Genomic DNA, 17,239 nt, shown 5'->3' with positions numbered 1-17,239 from the left:
AAGTAACAAAAAATCAGCAGTTATCCTCTATTTTAGCCTGGGATAATTTCTTTTAGGATATCACTTCCAGAAGAATACCTGAGACACAGTCTTAAAGGGTTCATAATGTGAATGTGATGTCTGTGTTCCAGCACTCCAGTTGGCTGTGAGTTGTACCAGAGTGGATCACTTCACCCTTAATAAAAATTTGTATCTGTTTCCTGCAAAGTGCAGTGCACTTAGTCTGTGCAAATATTTTAAATAAAGTACTAAAGTTGAAAGGTCTGAAGCTTTTGGTCTGAAAGGGAATTTCTGTCTATTGTGCTGAGTTTGAGAAATTGGCATTGATCTCCTTAGAACAGAGAAAGCTAAAGGGAGATTTCATTGAGGGGTCTAGAATGCATGGCCTGAAAATGTAGTGGAGCAGATTCAGTACTACATTTCAAAAGCAGAATGGGCTTAACTTGAATTGTTAAAATTTGTTGGGTTTCGGGGAAAAAGACCTCCCACTAGCCCAGTGTGCTGAATGGTCTCCTTTTATATTATAGCATTAATCAAAATGTACCTGTGATCTGGCAATACTTTTGGTACTAAAACAGTGGCTGTATCTGCATTTGTTCCCTTATCTTATTCGTTTTCACAGTTGAAAATTGCATCATCAAACAAAGACCTTGATCAGGATGGGATCAAAGCTTCAGCTGCTAGCAACAACAATATAGTGAACTCTCTAAATGAAAGTAACGAAGACCAGGGAAATGGGCTGACTTCAGATGTTAAAGTTGTGCCATCTCTTTCTGTTAACCAACTTGCATACCTCGTTTCAGATCTGGATAAAATTCAGGAACAGGTTTGAGTTGATTTCTTTGTTTTTAAGCTTGGATTATTAGAGGAGTATGTATTTCAATCTCAGGCACAAATCTGGAAAACTGCCCTTTCAGTATTGGAATTGATTGTTGTGTGTGTATTCCTTCCTTACAGGTTGTTCATTTCGGCTGAAAAGTTAGAATGCTCCCGTCTCCATTATCCCCCTATCTTCAAAAGTTGGCTTCTGGTCAATCTCAGTTTTCCCAGTTCATGGAAATTGTAGTGAAACTGACATACTTCCTGAATACATTTACCATATCAGAGCAGTTAGGAATAAGCCCTGAACTTCAGCCCACCGCATTCTCTCTTATTGTTGGCCTTGCAGAGCTGAGACTTTATCCTATATGTAATCAGGGATAAAAACTGAAAGAACTGCAGATGCTGTAAATCAGGAACAAAAGCAGAAGTTGCTGGAAAAGCTCAGCAGGTCTGGCAGCATCTGTGAAGAAAACATCAGAGTTAATATTTCGGATCCGGCGAACCTTCCTCAGAACTGATGGTAGCCGGGAAAACATCGGTTTATTTGCAGAAGTTAGGGAGGGGGTTGGGGTAGGAAGTAAATGATAGGATAGAGCCCAAGGCTCATTCCATGTAACCAGGGGTATTTGTTATGTCCTATCAAATCCACTCCAGTGTTTTCACGGATTAAAAGGGATTTCCCTGGCGTCATTGGCCAAGAGGGAAAATTGAGCTCTGCCTTCCAATGCCTGGTTTTATTGATAAATGTACACTTGCTTGCAATGACTTGCATGGTAAAATGACGTTCAAACCTTTGCTCTGGAGACCTATCTGCAAGGAATGGTCACTGGGACATTGTACTGCTGTTCCTCATCAGCTGTGAGGATTTTATTCCTGCAACAAACTGGTTGTTTCCAATAATCTTTAAATCTCCTTCTTTGCAGCTTCCAGGCCTCTTGGAGATAATTAAACCAAGGCTGGTGAACATCGGGTTTGCAAATTTCTCCCTCATTTCAGGTAAGATTCAGTAAAATGGTTGTGATGTTTTGTGAGAAATATTTGTGGGTTAAAGTTGTTCCATGCAATAATATGTTGATGGTTCTCTAGCAAGGAAAGTTATCTGTGTGGAAATTCCTGGGTCTGTCTGGGTTAGGGGTGGAGTATGGGCTTGGTGGTCTTTGTCTGTAAGGATCAGCCTCTCCCATGTGCTGAATGTTGAGGAATCTATCATCCTTTTGCAAGGCTTGACAATAAACGGCAGAAAAAATGAAATGGCAGATTGATGCACAGCTATGCAATAAGATTATATATCAGTTTTCTATGTTAAACAAAGATTAACTATGCTTTTAAGTATAAAGGAGAGCCAGTCAGGGGATCTTTTGTGGTGCGGTGGTACTCTGACCCAGGAGGACCAGTTTCAAGTCATATCTGTTCTAGAAGTGTGTAATAACATTCATGAACAAGTTGATGAAAAATATCTAAAAGTAAACCAGTCTTGAATTTCACTTGAATTCCTTCGCCTCCACCGCATCTGCTCCTGAGATGAGGCATTCCACTCCTGGACGTCCCAGATGTCCTCGTTCTTCAAGGACCGCAACTTCCCCTCCACTGTGTCTAAAATGCCCTTGACCGCATCTCTCGCATTTCCTGCAACTAATCCCTCACACCCCGTCCCAGCACAACAATAACAACAAAAACAGAATCCCCCTCGTCCTCACGTACCACCCCACCAACCTCCAGATTCAACGCATGGTACTCCACCACTTCCGCCACCTGCAATCTGACCCCACTACCGAGGGCATTTTTCCCTCCCCACCCTTATCTGCCTTCCGAAGGGACCGCTCTCTCCGTGACTCCCTTGTCCGCTCCACACTTCCCGCTAGCCCCACCACCCCTGGCACTTTTCCCTGCAACCGCAGGAAGTGCTACACCTGCCCCTACACCTCCCCCCTCACCCCCATCCCAAGCCCCAAGAAAACTTTCCACATTAAACAGATATTCACCTGCACATTTGCTAATGTGGTATATAGTATCCGCTGTTCCCAATGTGGCCTCGTCTACATCGGAGAAACCAATCGGAGGTTTGCAGACCGCTTTGTGGAACACCTACGCTCGGTTTGTGACAAACGACTGCACCTCCCAGTCGCGAACCACTTCAACTCCCCCTCCCACTCCTTGGACGACATGTCCATCCTGGGCCTCCTCCAGTGCCATGACGATGCCACCCAAAGGTTGAAGGAGCAGCACCTCATATTTCGCTTGGGAACCCTGCAGCCCAATGGTCTCAATGTGGACTTCACAAGCTTCAAAATCTCCCCACCCCTGACCTCATCCCAAAACCAGCCCAGCTCATCCCCGCCTCCTTGACCTGTCCGTCGTTTCTCCCACCTATCCGCTCCTCCCACCTCACTGACCAACCCCTACCTCCCACCTACCAGCCTCATCCCTGCCTCCTTGACCTGTCCGTCTTCCCTTGACTGACCAACCCCCATCCTAACTCCCCACCTACACTCACCTTTACTGGCTCCATCCCCACCTTGTTGACCTGTCCATCTCCTCTCCACCTATCTGCTCCTTTATCCACCTTCCATCTGCCTCCCCCTCTCTCTATTTATTTCAGAATCCCCTTCCCCTCCCCCATTTCTGAAGAAGGGTCCAGACCCAAAACGTCAGCTTTCCTGCTCCTCTGATGCTGCTTGGCCTGCTGTGTTCGTCCAGCTCTACACCTTGTTATATCAGATTCTCCAGCATCAGCAGTTCCTACTACCTTTGAATTTATATATCCCCATTCATGGACATTGCAGGACCATTACAACTAATGAAGCGCTTACTGTTTGTAGGAAACATGGCTTAAGCATGCAAACATAGCAGTCATTTTGTGCACAGCCAGATTTCTTTGAGAACATTGAAATGAATGAGCAACTTAAAAATGTCGGCTATGACAGCTCCCAGCTCCAGTTTACATAGTGCAGTTTAATATTCAACTGAAACAGTGAATCTGGAAGATTGGACCTGAAAAATTGACACCTATGACAATGCAAAATGTCCTCAGTGCTGCACTGAAGTGCCATCCGAGGTGGTGTGCCAATCCTGGAGTCATCCTGAACAGAAGAGGACAATCCTACTTCCACTTTTGTATAACTAACCACTTCCTTAAGCCTTTACCCGTCCTCCCACATTGAATACCAATACTGGTTATAATGTTTAAACTAATCAGGTTCTGTGGCATTTTATTCCCATTCTTTTCTTTTCCCTCACTTTTTATAAAACTACGTTAGCACCACATTTGTCCTTCTCCAAACCTATCTCAATAAAACCTGACTGGTTAATACACAGATTGAAACAGTGTCACATCCAATTTCAATGCATTGTGAACCAAGAATATTATTAAGTGGAGGAAAGTCAGGATAAAATGAATTAGTTAAAAATTCATGGCTAATCATTGTACATTTAATATGCACCTTCTGTTTACTTTTTCTGTTCCCCTAACAGAAGCACTTGCAGATTCTCAGACTTCAGTGGAAAGCAAGCTGCCTGCATTAGGTGGTAGAATTGTTGAGGAACTGAGTGAAGCCTGTTTCAGTTATCTTAAAAATGCTTCTGAAGTGCCCAGGCTGTATCGAAGGACGAACAAGGTAGGTATAATAATTATTACATTATTTTCCCTCCTCTGTTTCTATTACCATCTATAGAAAAGTAAACAGCAACAACTGAATATAATTGTGCATGGATTGATTCCAGAACAGGCACGATGGGCTGGATGACTTGTGTGCTGTGAGATTCTTTGATTATTCAGCAGCTAATTATTAACACAAAATATACAAAAATGCTGCCAGGTAATTCACTGCAAAATAAACGATGCTTGAGGAAATTCCTGCTATAGCATGATATTTTTAACGTTTTATTGAGATAGGTTTGGAGAAGGACAAATGTGGTGCTAACATAGTTTTATAAAAAGTGAGGGAGAAGAAAAGAATGGGAATAAAATGCCACAGAACCTGATTAGTTTAAACATTATAAGCATCCAGGAGGAAAGAAGGAGTATTGAAATGCGTAGAGAAATGTAAAAAGTCACATCATTACGGACACATGATCGTGTGAGTAGACAGTGGGTTCTGTGATATTGGTTTTTGATACAGTGCTGCAGAGGAGATTGGGCCACAAGGGTGGGAATACAGAATAATGAAAATGAATTTGGTTTATTCATAGAAGTGAAGAGTAGTGAGACACAGATCTGTATCAGAATGTGTGAAGGTGGATAGACTACCTACAGGTAGCTTTGTGTTTAGGCATCAGCTGTTGCCTGTGAGTCAGAAGGTTTTGAGTTCACATTGTCCTTCAGAAATCTGAGCACACAATCTAAACTTGCAATGCAGTAGCATTGTGTAGAGTTGTGCTACATTGTTGCTGGCCCTGTCTTTCAGAAGGCACGATAAACTGAGTTCCCACCTGTGATCTTGGGGGGCGGGGCGGGACGGGAGATGTAAGATGAACACGAGTAGGGGATTCACTCAGTGTCCTGGTCAATATTTGCCCATCAATCAGATCACTAAGGGACAAATTATCTAATTATCAACTTGCTGCTTGTGGGAGCTTACTGTGCACATTTTATCTGAACTTACCTGACCTCCTCATTTGCTAGGAGTGATGCAGGATAAAATTGTATCTCTTCTATTGTGGATTTGTCACATCCAATAATGCCAATTTTTAAAAGTTTTATTTTATTTTGTTTACTCCAGGAGGTCCCTATCAAGGCTTCCTTATATGTTGAAAATGCTTTGAAACCCCTGCACCAGCTGCAATCCGAGTATAAAGCAGTTGTGAAAGAAAACAGGATAGAGGAGTGGTTGTCAGGTGCTCTCAGAATTTGCAGTGAAAGGTAATTTCTCCTGATATAAAGCAATTATGAGGAATCTCTTATGTAGTTTTTGTTAATAATTATTCTCCCACATACTGTTATTACTACTGCATTTAACTGTTGTTACAAGGTGCAGTATTAAGAAAGAGTGCTGCATTTTAGGTAGTGTAGTCTTTTTCATATGATGTTATGTGGTAATGCAATGCTGTGGGAAATCACCACAAGTCACGTTTAATTTGGTTACTTCTAAAGAAATATCATAAATAATCAAGTACTGAAACAATGATTTAAACTTCATTGCATGTAGCAATCAAAATAAAACCCCTCAAGTAAGCAAGTTAAGCCTCACAACTCAACTTGGCTATTACCTGATTAATGATGAAACTTTACCAGGATTCCACAAACAGTATCTGTCTCTGGAAGTGTTCAGGATTTGATCCTTATGCGATGTTGTTCTTAGACGTTCTGCTATTGAATTGTTCTGGTGTTGGACTCTATAATTTTCTCTCTTTCAAGTTTGTAGTGATGATTCAAAGATTATTTCATTCTGGACATTGATTACATTCTGGACACCTCAAGCTTGCCTCCTTATCAAAAATAGCTCCCCTGTTCCTTGTTACATTCGGAGTTAGCTGTCTATTTAAGACACAGCTTTTCCTGCAATTAACCGCTTTATTTCAGAGCATTACTTCTGCAGGTATTCTTAATTGCCTACTTGTCATAGGCAGCGGCTTATCAAGCAGTTGTTATCTCCTCTCTCCCAGGCAGTAGATTATATTATTTCTTGGTTAATTTGCATGTTGCTTTTAATTCCTTTATAACAGTTTCTCCTTGCCCCTTGCATCTCAAGAAAGTTTATTCCAGAGTTATTACTGCTGTTTTTCATGCGTAACAGTTTATCTTTGTTAATTTTTTCAGTCCATGAATAGCAATCAAAGTTCTGAAGCCCACATTATCACACAACTTTGGTAACTTAGTTGTATATTAGAAAATCCCACAGCATTACTTGAGAAGAAACGTTGATTTTGCTGATGCTGCAGCCAAATTGTTTTCTTAAGCAATAGCACCTCAGTTATGTGCTCTTTCATTTCATTGCTGTTTGTAAACATTTAGTGTGTACAAGTGGCTCCAATTCCTATATTGACAACTGCCACTTCAACTACCAATGGTTGTTGACTTGTGTGAAATATCTCAAAAATGTAAGTAGATGCTGTGTAAGAGCAGGGAAGTTGTCTTCAACTCACTCAATGTTAATCCATCAGCAACATCTGTCGTTGTCATTCTGTTTGTGTCATAACACACACAAAAACAAACTGACCCATCATCCCTGTGCTAGCTGACTTCTGTTGGTCCAGAACAGCAGTGCCTCAATTTTCAACTGTAATCATTTTCATAACTTAGTCTCTTCCTGTGTCTGTCCAGCCTTTCATCCTTTGAGCCCTGTAAGCAAATTCTTGAATCCCTGATTTTCGTCACTCCACTATATCAAACGGTACTTAAACTCTGGAATTCCCACTCTGGTTTCTGGTTCCCAAAATCTTGATTGATCAAAGTAATTTTACAGCACAGCATTCTGTGGGTGCAGAGACTGCTAATGCAAATATCTAGTTCATACATCATGTGTTTTAAAATGTAACTTTTAGGAATTAAAATGTTAACAGTGTAAACTTGGAGTCTATTACACTTAAAGGTTAAAGCCATATTGTGATAGAATCTGTGCTTTCAAAATTTGCATTTTTTGAGGCAAGCTGTAACTAAGAAAGCCGTAATAGAAATAAAACCGATCTTCACTAATTTTAAGAAAACGAAAACTGAACCCGAGATTTGGAATTTGAAATTTCTATGCAGATTGAAACTAATGGAGTCTATATAATGTATACAGATCCATCCAAGCTCAAAAGTTACAGTTTGAATCTGCTGTGGTTTGCAGATCGCTAAGTTAGTCAAAGTAAATGATTAACTAGGCCAGCACTGCAAACAGGATTTTTAAAAAATGAACTCCTTTATCCACTGAGTGGAATGCAAGTGAAGCTTATCTCAGTTTGAATTTTGAGTGGGAAGAGAAGCTGGAAGATTGCCTAGTTTGAAGACAGTGGAAGAATTTGTATTCGTCATCATGGATTCTTGTGACAGGCAAAGCAACCAGCAGATTACCTTAAAAGCATTCGAAAAGTAATCAGTATAAGGTACAGAGGAGGCATCCATAATCAAGAATTGGTAAGTTAAAGCTTGATCCCTGCGAATGGCTGGAACTAAAGAGAATTAATGATACATTCCAGTGAATGTGGCATGTCATGGTGTTCCCTAAAGAAGTAAATGTCTCTTAGATATTGTAACATATAGAATAATTCTTGAGGAAGTAAGGAGTAAACCTAAGGACCCAGTTTATCTAGGTATAAGCAATAGTGTTAATTTAATGGCATTGATTTTGATTACTTTGTCCTATATACAGTAAAGTTTGTGTTTTATATAAAACAATGTGAAATATAATGGTGTCGTCCTGTTGATTAGAACAAGATGTTTGGATTTTCTTTAGATGTTAACATCCTTAAGTGGATGGTAACACTACAGTAAACTAGACATTGCTTCCTCTTTCCAGGTATTATGAAACAGTTTCTGATGTCCTTAGCTCTGTTAAAAAGATGGAGGAGAGTCTGAAGCGACTGAAACAAGCACGGAAATCTGCAGCTGCAAGCAGCATGGGAACAAATAGCGGCATTAGTGATGATAACAAAATCAGGCTGCAGCTCGCTTTGGATGTTGAATACCTATGGGATCAAGTAAGTTGATGATGGTTTACACAAGCTGAACTGTTAAAGAGGGTATGCTGGGCATTGTTGCTCATAAGCATGTTACTCATGTTTACAATTTACAGTAATCGTTTACTGTAATCTTGACTTGATTTGGAATTTCTAAGTGTGCTGACAACACCAATTGCAAGTGTAGTCAATGCAGAGAAATATTGTTACACAGCAGGAAGATATAAATAAATATTTAATTGGTAAATGTATTTCAAAATGGATAAGTGTGAGGTGGTGCATTTGGCTAGAAGAATAAAGAGGTCACATGATACTTGGGTCATAAAGTCTAAAGCGGGCAGAGGAGAAGAGTACTCCAATCTCTAAAAATAGCAATGTTGGTTCATAAAACACTTAAATAAAAGTAAATAAATCACAGGGTTCATTTCTAAATGATTAAAATTCAAAAGCTGAAAATGTCTAGTGAACTGATTGGAATCGTACGTGGCACAAAGGAAGATGGTTGTGGTTGTTGGAGGTCAGTCATCTCAGGTCCAGAGTATCTGTGCAGGAGTTCCTTAGCGTAGTATCCTAGGGCCATCCATCTTCAGCTACTTCATCAATGACCTTCCCTCTATCATGAGGTCATAGGTGGGGATGTTCACTGATGATTGCACAATGTACAGCACTATTCATGACTCCTCCAATACTGAAGCAGTCCATGTCCAAATGCGGCAAGACCTGGACAATATCCATGCTTGGGCTGATAAGTGGCAAGTAAAATTTGTGCCACCCAAGTGATGGGCAGTGATCATCTCCAGCAAGATAGAATCTAACTATCACCCATTGAGATTCAATGATATTACCATCTCCGAGTACCCATTATCAACATCTACAGGTTTTCATAGGCCAGCGATTGACCTGGATTAGCCATATAATACAAAGGCTAGGGCTCCTGTAGTAAGTACCTCATTTTCTGATTCCCGAAGTCTATCCACCATGGCAATGTAGGCCAGAAAAGATGGGATTTAAAGATGGGGAGAAAATGATAGAGGCAATAAACCTAACTTGAGTAGTAGATACCGAGATAATAATACATAGGATTTAATTTTCCAAAATTCCCTAAATTCTGAAAAGATCCCATCAGATTAGAAAATAATGAATGTAACGTTTCTATTCAAGAAAGGAAAGCGACAAGGTTGTGAATCTTTGGAACACTATTCCTGACTGGTAGTAAGAGCAGACTCTTTGAATCTTTTTAAGTCAGATAGATAAGCAAGGGAGTGAAAGGTTTCTATTGGTAGGAGAGAATGTGGAGTAATCAGATTAGCCATAATCTTATTGAATGGCAGTGGAGGCTCAAGGGACTGAATGGCCTACTGCTCCGAATTCACATGACCATATCTGCAGAAAGCTAAACTACAGGTGAGTTCGCTTAATATCTCTGAGTGAAAATGCTGGAATCTGTTAAGGAGGTTATTTGAGAAAATATCAATGCCATCAAACAAAGTCAACATGGCTTTGTGAAAAGGAAGTTGTAGTTGACTAATATTTAGAGCTCTTAGAGGACCATAGGACAAAAGAGCAGAAGTTGGCCAATGAGTCTGCTCTGCCATTCAATATGATTAAGGCTGATCTCATAATCCTCACTTCCACTTTCCTGCCTTCCTCATAAACCTTGATTCCTCTACTGACTTAAAGCCTGTTTATCTCAGCTTTGGATATACTTAAAGATCCAGCCTCGACAGTCCTCTGCAGTAAAGAATTTCACAGATTCGCTGCCCTCTGAGAGAAGAATATCCTTTCTATCTTAAATGTGCTTAATCTGTGTTAATGCCCTCCAGCCCTAGACTCTCCCAGAAGGGGAAACGACCTCTCTGGATCTACAACTAAGAATCTTATATGCTCAATAAGAACTTCTCTTGTTCTTCTAAACTCCAATGTTGTACCACCTCTCCTCAGAAGAAAATCCCTCCCCATAATAGGAATCAACTTGATGAACTTTCTCTGGACTGCCTTCAATGCCAGTATGTCTTGCCTTAGATAAAAACTGTTCACTGAATGCCAGGCTTGGTCTGACTAGTGCCTTGTATAGGTTTAGCAAGACTTCCCTATTTTTATACCCCATTCCTTTTGCAATAAAAGCCAACAATCTGTCTGCCCTCCTATTACCTGCAGACAATTTGTGTCATCCTCACCTTCTTCCCTTATATTTTGTGTCACCCACAAATGCAGTCAGAATCTAAGAATTCTTGCAAAATTACTACCAGTGTGCCCATTATCTAAGTAGCCACTTCCATTAATCTTCCGGGACACAATCCGTCAGCTCCAACAGCCTTTGGTGCCATTAACTTCCTAGCACTTTTTCTCTAGATTTAGCCTTTTGCCCTTTGATTATTTAGTAATTTTGGAATACCTTTTGGGAACTGTACTGTGAAGACTAAAGCAAAGTGTTTATTCAATTCCTCTGCCATTTCCTGGTTCCCCATTATTATTTCCCCAGCCTCATTTTCTGAGAGACCTATGCTCACTTTAGCTGCTTTCTTCATTTTTATATATTTAAAGAGGCTGTAACTGTCCATTTTATACTTCTTGTTAGTGTATCCTCATAGTTTACTTTTGTCAATTTTTTTGTTTCTTTTTGGCTTTTTAAACTTTCCTAATCCTCTGGTTTATCAAAATCTTTGCCACATTTTACATTTTTCTTTCAATTTAATACTATCCCTAACTTCCTTGGTTAACCATGGTCAGTTTATCCCCTTTCTAGAGTCCTCCTTCCTGAATGGGGTATATTTTTGCTGTGAATCATGAACTATTTACTTAAAAGTCTGCCATTGTCCCTCAACTGTCTTTACTGCTAAACTCCTTTCCCAGTCCACTCCAGCCAACTTTGCCCTCATCCCTGTGTAATTATCCTTATTTAAGTTTAGCACAGTTGTTTCAGATCCAAATTTCTCACTTAAAATTTATGTTAAATTCTACCATATTATGGCTATTGTTTCCTAGGGGATCTTTTACTCTGTGATTATTTATTAAACCTGCTTCATTACATGTTACCAGATCCAAAACAGTCTGATCCCTGGTAGGATCTACAACATATTATTCTAGAAAAAAGTCTCAGGGCTGGCAGCATCTGTGAAGAGAAAACAGAGTTAGTGTTTCGGGTCCAGTGACCCTTCTTCAGAACTGAAGTTCTTCCAGCATCTCCTGTTTTGTTTCTGATTTTGTTTTTTTGGTGTATTGTTCTAGAAAATTGTCCCCAATACACCCTACGAATTCTTTCTTGTGACTACCTCTGCCAATTTGATTCTCCCAATGTACATGGATTAGAGTCACTCATGATTAATGTACTGCCTCTTTTCGTATGCCCTCTTTGTGGATAAAGAGGGACCTATGGATGTGGTGTACTTAAATTTCCAAAGGGCAATTGACAAGATGCCATATCCAAGGATATAGTCAGAATGAGATCTCATGGTGTAAGGGAGTAAAATTTTAGCATAGAATAGAGAATTGGTTGGCTTATAGGAAACAAAGTAAGCATAGATGGGCCATTTTCAGGTTGGCAAGATATAATGATTGGAATGCTACTAGGATCGGTGCTGGCGCCTCATCTATTTACAATCTATATCAATGGCTCAGATGAAGGAACCAAATAAATTGTGGCTAATTTTCCTGATGACACAAAGGTAGGAGGAAAATAAGTTTTGAAGAAGTTATAAGGAGTTTGTAAAGGGACACATTAGTTGTGAGTGGGCAAAAAATTGACATGAAGGATAATTTAAGAAAGTCTGAACTTGTTCACATCAACAGGAAGAATAGAAAATAAGCACATTATTTAAATAGTGTGGGATTGCAGAATTCTGATACAGGGGGATCTGATGTCCTGCTACATGAATATCAGAAGTTAATATGCAGGTACAATAAGGGAGTAGAAAGGCACATGGAATGTTATTGTCTATTGCGAGGGCAGTAAAATATTTAAATAAAGGTGTTTTGCTGCAGTTGTGCCAAGCGTTGGTGAGGCCACATTGGAGTACTGTGTACAGATTTAGTCACCTTATTTAAGAAAGAATATATTTGCAATAGAAATCATTTATAGACAGTTCACTTAACTTATTCCTGAGATGAGTGGATTATTTTGTGTAGAAGTGCAGAACGTGTATCCATTGGAGTTTAGATGAATGAAAGGTGATCTTGTTGAAAACTGTAAAACCTGATGGAATTTGACAGGATGGATGCTGAGGAGATATTTCCCTTTGCAGGAGAGAGCCAGAACTTGGTAGTGGGTTTTTTGGGAGAGGGGGGGAAAGAACTGTTTAAAAATAAGGCTGTCCTGTTTAAGACAAGATGAGATTTTTTTTTCCCCTTTGGTTCGTTAGGGTGTGTAATTCTCTTCCCCAGAGACCTACAAAACTATCCTTGATTGACAGACCAGTCTGAGTGTATAGGGGTTGGTAGGAAAGTGGAGTAAGGACCACAATCTGATTAGCTACAATCTAATTGAATAGAAGAGCAGGCTTCAAGGCTGATTGGCCTATTCTTATTCCTAATTTGTGTATTCATAGCAATTGTAGAATTGTATTGGAGAAGGTAATATTGTTCAATAAAAGGTCAGATCCAGTTTAGATCATTTCCTTACACTAAGTCTAATTATGACTCTCTCTCTGTCCCTTGTTGGCTAACCACTGCCTTTTTTACATTGTCAAAAGTTTATTTAGTTTTTGAAAACTGTTTATGATTCCTTTAACCCTTACTGTTCCAGTTTAAAACACCCAATTTTTCCAGCTTTCTTCATAACTATGACCTGTAGTTCTAGCGATTAATATACTATTAATAATATACAATTGTCAATAAATTGGTTATATTTATCATATATGCCTCTGTGATATTTGTCTGTCTGTCTGTCTGTCTGTGATTGTACTTGGCTCAATGATTTTTTTTTTTTGTCTTTCCCAGGTCCAGAAACTGGGTTTGCAGATGTCAACTTTCACACAGTTTGCAGCTTTGCTAGAATTAGCTCAATCAGCCAAAGCAATAGCCACAGTCGATCCAGTCTGAGACATCACTGGAACCAGGTTTCAATGGGTGTCTACAATCACCTGCATTATACAACCAACACAACAGTATCACAGTTAAACACTATCAGGAGCTTGCCAGAGTTAACTCCATCAGAACCTATACCTTCAATTAATCCTACCCTATTTTGCTCAATTTCTAGTTTTCATAAAGAAGTATAAAAATGTGATCACAGTTTATAAATCATTGAAGAATACTGCAGAATATGGTTCAATGATGATGGATCTGTACTTGTACGTTACTGAGTGCAGAGCTGGACAATGTGTTGTGGATTTCAGTGCCTGCATCAGATAAGTGCAGTTTTATTTTCACATTCCTTGGAGAAGCTTGGAATCAAAACTACAAACTGAAAGGAACTACAGGTTACTTCTGTTTTGAGCTTGTAAAGTAAATTGTTATTATAATTCCAGCTGTCAATGATTTGTTCGCCTATTTAAATAAATCCAATAAGGAATTCACATCAAACTTCTTTATTCAGAGAGCGGTGACAAAGTGAAACACATTATTACAGGGAGTGTTTGAGACAGATATATGCAGCAGGTTGAATCTATATCCATTGGAGTTCAGAAGAATGAGAGGTGATCTTATTGAAACATGTAAGAACCTGAAGAGACTTGACAGAGTGGCTGCTGAGTGGATGTTGCTTTGTGGGAATGACCAGACCTTGGGAACATAGTTTAAAAATAAGGGATCTTCTATTTAAGGTGAGATGAGAAAAATTTTCTTTCTCAGCTGAGTTAGATTGTTGAATTCACTTCCCAAGCGAACTGCAAAAGCAGTTTCAGGGAGCATTTTGAAGGCTGAATTAGATAGTTTCTTGATTGACAAGCAAGTCAATGTATACAGGGATTGCCAGGAAAGTGGAGCTGGACCTACAGTCTGATCAGCCAGATCCTAACAAATAGAAGAGCAGACTCATAAGAGCTGATTGGCCTACTCTTACTTAAAATGTGTGTTTGTAGGAACTGTCGCATTGCATTAGAGAAGTTAAACTGGACAATCATGTGGAGCTGGATTTTACACTTCCCTGCTGGTTGGCTTAAACATTGGGGTGGGAGCAGCTTGTTATATCCAGCAGGAGTCTGCCCACCACTTACCCACCACCTTATAACAGTGGTGGGGCTGGTGCCAAGTAGCCCTCCACTACTGGGATTTAACTAATGGTGGGAGATGCCTATGCTAAATAGCCAGTTTGGCATCCAGCATATTTCCCAATTATTTATCCCTGTCCTGATCTGACATTATGTTTCTCTGCTGTGTAGAACTGTCAGCCTCTGGCTAGCAGTTCTGAGTTGGCATCTCCTCATCCTAAGTGAAGAAATCCACCTCCAGCCTCCTCTCAACGAATGGCTACTGGACAGCTAGTGTTCCCCTTGGCAGGATTCCCCCTGACCAGTTAGCCAGGAGATTCTGGCACGTCATGTAATCCAACTCATCAGGGAGAGAGGAGTAGAATGAGACCATGAGGATACAGACAAGGACTGTGTGGAGCATAAACACCAGCATTGGTACTTGGACCGAATGATCTGTTTGTGCCATTTTCCTTAATTTAGATTTCGTTTCTCTTGTCTAATGTGAAGGCATTAGCAGCAAGACTCTGCCACCAGCCCTAGTCTATCACAATTTCTTGCTCCAGTTTAGGTGATGCCCCACTCCTGAAGATCCTTCTTAAACATACTTCACCAGGGCTTCTTTGCCTGGTGCCGGCTTCTTTGCCTGGTGCCATCTTCTTTCTCCATCTAGCACCGGCCATTCTGTACATAATGTAATTCTATAAAATAAATAAAGCTTCAATTCCCAATCTGTTGAATGATCATATCCTGAAACTACATATGACAGCATGTGAAATAATGCAGACTCTGCCTGATGCCATTGGAGCTGGACAATTGCTCTCCTGATTACTGTGTGCTTTGTGCATAGCCCTAAGTGGGACTGGGCCATACAGTCAAATGATTGTATTGAATTATCTGACCTGGCTGAGGCAGCATTGTGACTCTTGATGTCAATCGTCCAAGAATGGCAATCAGCAATCTCTGCAGCACTCCTGATCCCTGTTCACTGAGTGGGGTTCCTGTTAGGAAGTGCAGGTTTGTCAACAAATTGGGAGACTGGCATTAACCTTGCATTTGGTGACCCTGCCGTGTGTTTATGCTGACGTTGTCCAGTTTTGCATTTGAAGACCAACATTTGGGAGAGAGGACTGGGAGGGACTACATGCAATGCATCCCCCAGCACAAGTCTTGGCTTCAGCTGACGTGAAGAATGAAGTCTGTAATTTGTTGGGGAAAATTGTGGATGTTTAACTGTGTGAGGAGTAAGATCTACAAGGGATGGAATTTATTTTATGACTGTACAGGGCTCGGGTTTGATCACATCTGGAGTAATCCTCAGTTTAGATTAAAGGCAGGCTATTTATGGGTAATGTCAGGAAGCACGTCTTCGCTTTCTGTGAAGTGTATGTCTGGAATTATCTCCCCAGTAAGCTGCTGTGTTTGGGGGTCGACTGCAAATGTTAAAACTGTGATTGGATAGATCCTTGTGATTCCAGGTTATGGAACCAAGGAGAGTAGATGTAGTAAAGATGGAAATTAGCTATGATATTATTGATCAGCAGATTAACTCAAAGAATTGAATGGTGTGCTCTTCCTATTGCTAAACGTTCACGTTATGTTAAAAGCACAATAGCGGGACTCTTCTGGCACAATAGTAGTATCCCTATCTCTATGCCAGGAGGCCCAGGTTCAAATCCCACCTGCTGCAGAGGTATTTAATAACGTCTCTGAACAAGTTGATTAGAAAATATCTACAAGCACAGTTCTGTCCCATTCCAATTCTAAATGATTCACATCTGAATCTAATCGCTAAACAGTAAAGATGCATTAACCATTCAGATATAAGCTCCTTCTGCAACACCTTCTCCCTCCACAGACTGCGGAGTAAGTGCATGAACTGAATTTAATTTCTTGATTGTACCTTTCACATTCTTAGAATCGTTGAGTCATACAGCATGGAAACAATTGCCCTTGATTGAAGATGCTCCTCTCCCCATCACCTGATTTCAGGCACATAGATATCGCAATGATTCAAGTTCAATTATATTTGTATTATAAGCAACATATGCATTGCTAATGTTTTTAATGCCTACAATGCATACCTAAACCAGTTGCTGACCGCAGATATTCAAGTTTGCATCGCTTCTAGGCTGTTCAAACTGCTACTGGACAACTTGGACATTTTCTGGACTGAAATGATGTGATTATCTTAGTAACGAAGCCAAACATTTTAGGTGTTCTTGCTGTAAGCCACCTTCTTAGGGGAGATATGGTGGCTCAGTGGTTAGTACTGCTGCCTCTCAGGGCCAGGGACCTGGGTTCGAGTCCACCCTTGTGCAGCTGTCTGTGTGGAGTTTGCATATTTACCCTGTGACTGCGTGGGTTTCCTCCGGGTGCTCCAGTTTCCTCCCACAGTCTAAAAATGTGCAGGTTAAGTGGATTGGCTATGCTAAATTGCCTGTAGTGTCCAGGGCTGTGCCGGCTAGGTGGATTGGCCATGAGAAATGCAGAGTTACAGATATAGTGTAGGGTGGTGAGTCTGGGTGGGATGCTGTTTAGAGGATTCAATGGGCTGAATGGCTTGCTTCCCCACTGTAGGGATTCTAAAATTTTTTGCAGTAAATCAGGTGACTTTGAAGAAATTGCTAAGCAAAGCTTTCAGGCTGATCAGAGTTGGGGTTATTGCCAAATTGCTGATTTTTGAAAAAGACAGG

The 17,239-nt window shown here is 40.3% G+C and overlaps 1 protein-coding gene across 1 annotated transcript; it reads left to right on the top strand.

Moving 5' to 3' along the window:
* Window positions 1–622: 622 nt before the first annotated feature.
* On the top strand, window positions 623–13,931 carry LOC125488409 (conserved oligomeric Golgi complex subunit 2-like; the record flags this gene model as incomplete). The annotated part of the gene is made up of 6 exons (XM_048621489.1): window positions 623–826; window positions 1,746–1,818; window positions 4,294–4,436; window positions 5,541–5,680; window positions 8,259–8,439; window positions 13,354–13,931. Coding segments are annotated over 6 exons (843 nt in total), but the record flags the coding sequence as incomplete, so codon positions are not given.
* Window positions 13,932–17,239: the final 3,308 nt, after the last annotated feature.

The sequence above is a fragment of the Rhincodon typus genome, unplaced genomic scaffold, assembly GCF_021869965.1.
Source record: "Rhincodon typus isolate 14 unplaced genomic scaffold, sRhiTyp1.1 hic_rhity00000710, whole genome shotgun sequence".
Classification (NCBI taxonomy): Eukaryota; Metazoa; Chordata; class Chondrichthyes; order Orectolobiformes; family Rhincodontidae; genus Rhincodon; species Rhincodon typus.
Note: the sequence above shows the minus strand (reverse complement) of the source record. Positions and strands in the feature narration are given on the sequence as shown.